A 10,167-nucleotide genomic window follows, 5' to 3' on the forward strand; every position below is an offset into this window, starting at 1 on the left:
TCATGTGTTTTTAAAATCATGTATCTAAAACCAAAATCTAAAATAGAGTGTGCACTTAATTATACATTAATACATGTTCACAGACGGCTGAATTTCTTCTCTTCTGTGGATGTTATCACTGTGGCTGACAATGGTCCCAAAATGACCCCAAAACACTTTTTCCTGGCATGTCAGTCTTTCAAAGTCCTGTGAGAGCCGAAGCATCTGCCACTTGAAAATGAAAATGACTGTGTATCGATAGATCTCTCTATAATACTATGACCCCTCATATAATGCTGTGTTGAGAAATATTTTTTACTTTATAATCTTGCTGACAAATAATTTATATATATATATATATATATATATATATATATATATATATATATATATATATATATATATACAATTACTACAGTTTGAAAATTTTGATCATATAAAAACTGTATATTAAATTATAATTTTTTAAGAAAAAGATAAAAGGACAAAGAAGAAATATAACCATCACAATTTGTTTATTAGTTTGAAATACAAATATAAATGAAATGTTTAGACTGCCTAGACTGTTGATTGTTTTTGATCACCAAACTAATATTTCTTTTCACGTTGCTTCTTGCATTTGTTGGCAAAGCTCCCGGCAAGCAGACATTCCCTCAAGAGTACATGGTTAGTCCTATCCACTACAATACAGATACACAGAAACGGGTTGTAAATGTATGAACTGTTAAGCACTTGTATGTGTTTGGAGGAAAAAAATGTTTATATCAGGATTACCTCACTCTCATCAAGCGTTACCTTTCCATTTTCACACAGTCTCTGGAATATTCCTGATGAAAAGAAAAAAGACAGTTCATATGTAAGAAATCTAATTAATATATATATATATATATATATATATATATATATATATATATATATATATATATATATATATATATATATATATATATATATATATATATATATAAATACATTTATTTAAAACATTTTCTGAACATTAAATTGCATTGCAAAACTTTCTGTCCAGTTTCGGTCCATACTCACTGGCCATGCAGTTCAAACGCATGACAAGACATATGAAACCCTCCAGAGAGATCTGTTCGGTGGCACCACCATAACGCACAAACATGAGATTCAGGATGTCTTCATTTAGATGCAGACCTACGGTACAATAACCATGACATAAATACAGTGTATTTGCAATGTGTGAATGAGCATCTCATATCAATTATACTGTATATCTATACCTCTGTGTTCAGTTGTATGGGTCATTGGACACAGAGGGTATCTATTCTGCTGGCAGTAACATTGACTAGAAGTGATATTCAAGCTAATGCAACATTGCATACTAACCTACTAACGGTTTACAAGAGCAAATGAGAAACTTTATAAATCTCAACCTGTTTTCTCCAATGCGTTTTGCAGTTCGTTGAAAGACAGAACGCCATCTTTGGAAGAATCCATGCTGTAGAAGATCTCCTGTGAAGTTACTTAAAAAATTATTTTGGATTAAAACTGAAAAAATAAATAAATAATAGTAATAATTCTTAAAATAACTCAATGCATAACTAAAATGTATTGTCATAATACAATAAAATACATAGCTAAATTCCAGACTCAAATCCACTCACCTTGTATGTCAAAATACGGTTCCACAGACGAATGAATTCTGGTCCGCGAAGTCTTCCAGTGACACTGAACTATTGTTATTGTTACAGTCATGGAATATTTCTAGAGTTAAAACATGTATCTTTACAAGACGACTGCAAATACAAGCTGAACCTGGGAGATAAATCGTCATCATTCAACAAATGATTTGTTATAGCTTATATTAACATGCTTAAAGAATAAAGGATACATCTGACATGGCAATTATACTTCTACAGGAATCCAGGCCAAATCCTTCAGTGTTGTTTTTCCCTAAACAGTGTAAGAGACATAAAAAAGTGAGATTTTAAAACCAGCTTCAGGTATTTCACATAGAATGGACACGGTTTTTAAAACATTCACCTCTAAGTAGGTTTTCATGAAGAAGCCATTGAAGCTTCTCAGCATCAACAACTTTGAACTGTTTCCAAGAAGACATTCAAGAGATTGTTAAGCACATCAGCTGCCGTTTAATTATGGATCAAATGAAAATTTTTGATATGATATTAGCTTCCATATTTACTTGATCGGAATGTTGCCTAAACAGTGTTTTAGTTTTCAATCGTTCATCCACTTCTTCAGTGTAAAGGACCTGAACATGAGAAAAGATCATGTTAAAATGGCAAATAACTAGCAAGAAGAAAGAAATAGAAATAGTTTAGAGTCCTGAGGCAGAAAATAAATGTATGAGCTTTAATATTACAATCAGGTCTTATTCTTAGAATTAATGTTTTTGATAGAATCAACAATATGTGATCATCAATATGCCGAGAAGGGTGTTTCTGTATTAGATTCTGAAGTTGTAATTATAGTAACTTTATTTATAAAATGTATTTAATTTCAGTCTTGTAGGTGCATTAACAAAAACATGACAGATTTGTGACCCTGGACCACAAAACCAGACTTAAGTCGCTGGGGTACATTTTTAGCAATAGCCAAAAAAAAAAAAAAAAACATTGTATGGGTCAAAATTATTGATTTTTCTTTTATGTCAAAAATCAATAGGATATTAAGTAAAGATCATGTTCCATGAAGATATTTAGTATATTTAATATGGTAAAAATCTAAAAACTTAATTTTTGATTAGTAATATGCATTGATAAGGACTTAATTTGGACAACTTTAAAGGTAATTCGATTCTCAGTATTTCGATTTTTTTTTGCACCCTCAGATTTTAGATTTTCAAATAGTTGTATCTCAGCCAAATATTGTCCGATCCATAACAAACAATACATATATGAGATATAAATCTCAAACGAGAGAATACCAAAGCTTTTACAAAATGTTTCTGTGTGTTATTACCTCAGACTCGTTTAAAAGATCCACAAGAAAATCTTTCTCCATTCTTTCTGTGTCCTTTCTGAATTAAAAAAGCATGTGTAATAAAGAATATGATTGTGAACATTTTGGAGAAGAAATTTCAGTTTTCAACCAAGAGGATGGCGGTCTCTCAGTATCTTCACGTAACTTACTGAATGTGGATCTCATTTTTGCAGAAAATGGACAGGATGAATTCTGCGCTCTTCTTGGGATAGTATGTGGAGGGTACGACGAGATACTCTCCCGGCTCCAGTCGGAAGAATTTCATCACCTGTCTAGCATCCTGAAAGGCCCCACTTGTTACCACAGGCGTTCTTTTAGAGAAAAAGCTTGATCCAAACCTTCCCTCAGATCTCATCTAACAGATAATAATACAAAAATTAGTTTCACTGAACATGTAAAATGTATGTTTAAGAAAGTTATGATCAGTAATGTAATATGTGTTGGTACAACATATTATACAACACCAGAGACTGTGATATGACTTTTAGGATTTACTTGCCTCGGGTGGAACCTGTACAAGTTAAAAATAAAAATTAATGTTACACTCCGAACACAGAAGCATCATACATGCACTCTACAACCATATGTTTTGTCTTTTTTGTTAATACTGACTGCAAACACGTAGAAGCCGATGCCATGGTGTGCCGCGCGGCGTCTGTGTCTCTTGTCAGGTTTCTGTATGAGGGACACCAGAACATTGTTCTGGCCCTGTTCACAAGCCTTATCAATCTCATTAACCCTCAGCCAAAACTGGGGGTTTTTATAGAAGGTATCTACAATCACAGGAGAGGGGTGTTAGAAGCAGATCTGCACTCATAACCAGCTTTATAATTCAGGAAAGGCACCTGAATGATTCATGCAGCCCCCATCCGTGCTCCCAGAAACCCAGCTGCCATGGTGGTACTTGGAAATCCAGTGACATGCAGACTTCCCCTCCAGAAAATCAGGACAGGTGCAGCAGATATCCATGTTGTCAAAGGTTCTAAGGAAATCTTTCATTGACATCCTGCAAAAAAAAAAAAAAATTTTAATATATATATATATATATATATATATATATAAAATCCTGGACAAAATGTGTTTTGTGTTTTAGTACATTTTAAGAATTTATATGAAAACATGGTTCATGCTCACCAAAACTCTCCATTTTCACTCACTAGGAGTTGTTTGTGGTCCTCATCGCTCACTGTGTTCCACAAAGGTGATCTGAAAGAATTATGCAAAATAAACATCAGGACAGAGGATCACTTTGACAGTTAAAGGGCTATTCCACCCCTAAATGAAAATGTTGTCATTAATCACTTACCCACATGTCGTTCCAAACCCTTAAAAGCTCTGTTCGTCTTCGGAACACAATTAAAGATATTTTGGATGGAAACCAGGAGGCTTGTTTTCTTTTTGTATGCGAAGAAAACAAAAATAACAACTTTATTCCACAATTCGTCTCCTCTGTGTCTCCTCTGTATGCTGCAAGCAGTGTACACTCTTCTGTGTCAGCCGCATCACAAGGATGCACTGTTTTCTTTCAAATCAAAACGTAAATACACGTAGAAAACATATCCTTGTGTCGCAGCTGACACAGAAGAGCGTACACTGCTTGCGTCCAGCGGATATTCTCCATAACGTTACAGTTCATAATGTTACGGTTGAATCACTGATGGCAGATGGACTATTCTGACGATGTCTTTCATACTCTTCTGGACCTTGACAGTGTTATTTACTTGGCAGTCAAGGGGACAGTCTCAAGCCTCCCGGTTTTCATCCAAAATATCTTAAATTGTGTTTTGAAGACAAAAAAAACAATGACAAAATGTTCATTTTTGGGTGGAGTATCCCTTTATAATTATACTTCCTATTCTACTACTATTCTACAATTCTACTACTACTACAAATGATTGTTTTAGGATTTTACTGGAAGTTGTTCTGCTAGATGGCTATCGTCTATAACGTTGAATAAAAGCAGTGCTTACTTGTCACTCCAGTCTCCATTCCACTCACTGTCTCCCCATGGGTTGAACAATCGAACCAGCTGAACTGGGTTTCTACCACTCATGACCTGTGGAGCACAATTTCAACTGCACAGATTCAGTGGTATAAAAATGTGGAAACCTTTTTAACACTACAAGTATCCTTAGTGTACTATTCAAAAACAATATTACTTTGTTTTTTAACATTATGCAAATTTTGAAATAAAATGCATAGTTTTTACATTCAATTATTTGGAAGATTTTTCCTAGAACCCACGCACTTTCTAAACGAACAAGCTTGTGAAACCTAAGAAAATTCTCGCTGAAGCAACCTGCAGTTAAGATCCTTGCATAATATTTTCCTCACACAGTATGAATGAAACTCAATACATGAAATTAAATAGCTTGCATCAGTCAGGGTTGCCAGATCTGCTGTACATAATCCTCCCACTTTTTGGAGTATGGGGGGATTCCTTCAACCCACTGACTAACAAAAACAACCAAACCCACATATATCTTCAGTATTTGACAATTGATTCATTCTGTGAAAGGGATTAATATGTGTGTGTGTGTGTGTGTGTGTGTGTGTGTGTGTGTGTGTGTGTGTGTGTGTGTGTGTGTGTGTGTGATTTGATCACCCGTGATTTGATTTTTAATACATTTCTATCAGACCGTTCAAAGAGATTTTACATTTTCTCACCACTGTCTTATCAGAACAATCACAAGACCTTTGCATAACGGCCACATCGAGTTTAAACATGTAAAGGGTGGGTGTGTATCAAGTCGGCTGGCCTCCAGGCATTATCTGTTGTCTTAAAAAATGTATCTTGAGACATTATATTAATCTAATCCATGCTGAGACTTGATTTTGTGCAGTCTTACCTGGTGAACCTTTGTCACAGTGTAAGCATGGCCCAGGACTATGCCATTTGGTAACCGTGTCTCATTCTGAAACAGAAAAATGAATAGGCAAAAAATGAAGCTTCTGGAATCCCAACTGATTTTTATCTCTCTCTCTCTTTTTTTTTTTTACTAAAATAGGTGTATAGGCATACATAGAAAAGTTTTTGGGTGGGGTTTTGAAGAGTGAGAGACATTTGAGATATAATCACCCTTTGCTTACCCCTGGTGGAGTTTCACAACCCATAAGGACCTCTGACTGGTGAGCACGGCACATTATCTCCCACAAATCACTAGGAGCTGTTTTCAGTTCATAGTGCATATGAACCCCACCGGTAAAGTCCAAGAGGGCCTCAGATACTCGACCAGTGTGCATGTCAGCGTAGGAGCCACACACCCTGCAACAGTCATTCTAACTCAAAATCTTTCGCCACAGTGTGATAGACATAAATTTAGTGACGATTACAGAACATGAACTACAGATCACATTACAGCCATGCTTATATTGAATACAACAGCACTACATGTACTTGAGATGATTCTTTATTAAGTCATATAAAAGATTCAGAGGCACTTACTTGGCATATGCTTTCTCCAGCAAGGCAGGCCAGAATTCATTATATGTTTTCGATTTCACAAAAATCAGCTGGCGGCCGATTGTTGGCAGTTTGTCGTCAATCACAACATCGTACCATTTTCCAAACCGCCAGAACTGTAAATGTATATAAGCAGAAGAGTAAATGAACAACTGATGCAATAAAAAAAAAAAAAAAAGGTACGACGCTTTCGGTTCGGTACGCGGTACGCATTATGTATACCGAACGGTTCGTTGGAGTAATTAATTATATTTGAAAAAAAAAAAAAAGAGAGAGAAAGAAATATAATGATATGCGTTCAACAAGGTAGCCCAATAACCCAAACAACGTAACAGGCAACGCCCCTGACACTCCCGAAGAAGAAAAAAACACCATCTTATATGTTTATGTTAGGGTACTCAGCAGGCGCTCGCTCACTCAGTACGCGCTGAAGGCTCGTTGCAAAATAGCCAATGCGTTTAACAGACTAGAAATGAGAAGATCCTCCAATAACCAACAGGTCTGGTGTTTGGGTGCACTTTGGATACTCTTTAAGCTATAATGGTGATGGCAAGAGAGTGGTGGATAAAAAAACAACGGTATGTCGCATCTGCAACATGACAGGGTACACCAGCGGGATTACAAAAAAAAAAACAAAAAAAAAACAGCGGGAATATCTGGGATATATGCGTCAGTACTATCTGGGAAAAGACGAAAAAAAGGAGAAACATGCACGCAGCAAACTATCCCTGCAGCATTTAGACACTATAGCTTACAGGGAATCCAACCCAAACACCAGATCTGTTGGTTATTTAAGAATCTTATATTTCTGGTCTGTTAAATGCATTAGACATTTTGCAACGAGCCTTCAGCGCGTGCTGAGTGAGCGAGCGCCTTAGGGGCCGTTCACATATCGTGCCTAAAAACGCGTGGAAAACGCTAAGCACGTCTTTCTCCTCCTTTCCAAAGCGCTCGGGCAGAAGCGCTCATGAGGCGTCTGTCTTTGCTAAGCAACAATGACGTGCTCTCTCCATGAGACGCGGAAATTTCAGCGAAGGATAAATGGATTTGCAGCTCTAAAAATCGCTTGCAGTAGCTCTGCTACTGAATTTATTTCAAAATTGCAATCCATATACAACTATGATCAGCTGTTCCTTCATCTTGGCTGAGCTCTCACGTTGTTACGGGAAAGGATGAAGCTGATTGGTTGGTTCTTGTCACATGACCCGCGGTGCGCTTGCGGCATTCTGAAAAGTTGAGATGTTTTTACATTTTGCTGTATCTAAAACGTATCGAACCGAACCGAACCGAACCGTGACATCAGTGTATCGTATCGAACCGAACCGTGAATTTTGTGAACCGTTACACCCCTAATATATATATATATATATATATATATATATATATATATATATATATATATATATATAGTATTGCTTGGGTTGGTGCATCTTGGTGAACTTACCCTGAAGTGAAATAAACCAGTATAATTGTGGCTGAATGACTGTCCGTCTGGAACGACCTTATGTAATAACTGGTTTTGAAATGTTAGAGCCCCAACAGATGCAAGAAACCAGCAGTTTCCTGAGGAGGGAAAATCAATCAAAATATCTGGTCTGTACCTTCGCAAGGCTTTTATAATTCAAAATTATTTTATTAGCATTTTGTCATGAGGGTCTTTGGATTACACATGCCTGATTTTGCATGCATGGATCACTAAATTGTAAATAAGAGTTATGAAATAATATACAAAGTTCACTTATTATAGCTCCAGCTAGTGTCTGATGTGTGTGTATGGATGTCTATCCTGCAGAGTTTTGCTCTAGCCCTAATTAAACACACCTAAACCAGCTCATCAAGGTCTTCAGGCTCACTAGACACCTCTAGGCAAGTGTGTTGGAGCTAAACTCTGCAGGACATTGAGTTGGACACATCCCTCGTCCAGAACATTTTGGTTTATCCAGACATACCTACATTCCCTTGGGCATAGTCAAACCTGGACACTGTCTGTACAATAAATTCAGCTACATTTGGATACAATACCTGAAAGAAAATAAGCAGTATAATGTCAGTATTGGTCAACTGATCCATTCTGTGAAAGGGAAATTTCGATTGATGTTTTTTTTGTTTTTGTTTTTTTTTTGTAATGGCATTCTTTTTCCATCTTTTGTATAGGAACAGAATCTATATTATGCTATATAATGCTATATTATGTGACTACAGGTCAAATTTATTAATTTTTTTTATTATTATAATTATTATTCTTTCAGGCACTTAGTCAAAGTCAGCTGACTGTAAATAAGACTCTTTTAGATTTCAACAAAAGTGTATATTTTGCACTCCTTTTACAATTTTGTGCAGTATTGTCAGAACACGTGTGCTGATGCTTCAAGCCAAACACAGGACTGCCAACATACCGTTGGTCTTATCCACTCCACCTTGGCCATGACATCTGGCTTCAGCAGCCCTTCGCCAATAGAACGTGCATCCGGCGGGAAAAACTCATCAACAAATCTCTGTCTTGTCTTGAGACAGTAGGATTGTAGAAAGTTGTAGTCCTGATCCATGAACTTCAACGGGTTTGTTTCAGAGCCCATGCCACCCTTCATGTTGCGGTCATTTACAACTTTTAAGCACATGCCATGCGGAACCACTGGAGGAGGCATTTTGAAATCTGTTTGGATTCTTTTTTAAAAGAAGGAAACACAATAACAATACAAATATATAACAATGCTGCGAGAAAATAAGCGTGCTCTATCACATTCAAGTTCAGCAGATTTCCCACATGATGACTTTCTCTTCAACAGAAATCCCAGCCACAAACTGTTCTTCTTCATTTTAAAATCATTCATACACTGACAGCTCAATGCATGTGCACATCTTATCTTTGGCATGTCTACATGTCTTGCTCTTCTCTTTGGATATAGTTGTCCACATTTCCTCTTAAACTTAAACAAAATCCATCCTGTTACTGATTTTCCTGTATTAGACTTACATTTACATTCCACCTGTATTTGGCACTTGAAGCTTTTATCCGAAGCAACTTACATGGCATTCATAGTATAAATGTTATCTATTGTTAGTGCCATGCTCAGAGGTTTATGCTTCAGGTATCCACACAGTGCATAATACATTTTCACAGAATTATTGTTCACAGTGTTTTCTATGCACCAACTAGTTTGTAGAATATCTAGATAAAATATGGTAGAATATAGACCATTCCTTCCCATTAGTCTAATAAACATTAACTTATTGCGTTTACTGAAATGTATAAAATGCAAACGTACCTTCAGTAATGCAACAAATCACTGGAACAAGAAATTTCACTCAAATGACTGTTAGTCTTCTCTGTCTGCGACTGACTTTTACACACTTACTTCACATTTTTAAAACACCTGCAGAAGCCCCACCCAGCTCTCAGCTTATGCGTTTATTAACAAAGAGTTCATCTGAGCCTTTGTTATTCTGAGGAACTGAAATCCTTCACATTTGGCATAGAAAAAAAGTTAGCCAAGATGTTTCACAGTATGGAAGACACAAAAATTAGACAGATGTGCACAGTTCACTTCTGTGCCCGAATTATAAAATGTGTGCAGCTTGTTAGGATACCAACTTAGTTTATTTTAGCACTCTTTTACGGTCGGGTTTATGTAAAGCCTCCAAAAAATGCATTCAGTGCAGCAGATACCGGTTTGTCATGCCTGGACTTGCTATGAATGTTGCATTCTACTCATGATTCCTCATTACAATGATCATGAATTACAATTTATATTATC

General features: G+C 36.4%; 1 protein-coding gene across 1 annotated transcript; it reads right to left on the reverse strand.

Moving 5' to 3' along the window:
• Positions 1–473: 473 nt before the first annotated feature.
• LOC113060509 (calpain-1 catalytic subunit) lies at positions 474–9,787 on the reverse strand. The gene is made up of 22 exons (XM_026229469.1): positions 9,679–9,787; positions 8,809–9,076; positions 8,362–8,434; positions 7,857–7,975; positions 6,395–6,528; positions 6,040–6,214; positions 5,799–5,864; positions 4,920–5,005; positions 4,084–4,155; positions 3,795–3,955; positions 3,562–3,722; positions 3,449–3,460; positions 3,099–3,304; positions 2,929–2,986; positions 2,150–2,218; positions 1,990–2,047; positions 1,838–1,899; positions 1,611–1,679; positions 1,380–1,458; positions 1,024–1,140; positions 754–806; positions 474–659 (listed from the first exon to the last, which is right to left on the reverse strand). Exons 2-22 carry the CDS (start codon positions 9,055–9,057, stop codon positions 633–635), a joined length of 2,106 nt encoding a protein of 701 aa, XP_026085254.1. The 5' UTR covers positions 9,058–9,076; positions 9,679–9,787; the 3' UTR covers positions 474–632.
• Positions 9,788–10,167: the final 380 nt, after the last annotated feature.

The sequence above is a fragment of the Carassius auratus genome, chromosome 42, assembly GCF_003368295.1.
Source record: "Carassius auratus strain Wakin chromosome 42, ASM336829v1, whole genome shotgun sequence".
NCBI classification, from domain to species: Eukaryota; Metazoa; Chordata; class Actinopteri; order Cypriniformes; family Cyprinidae; genus Carassius; species Carassius auratus.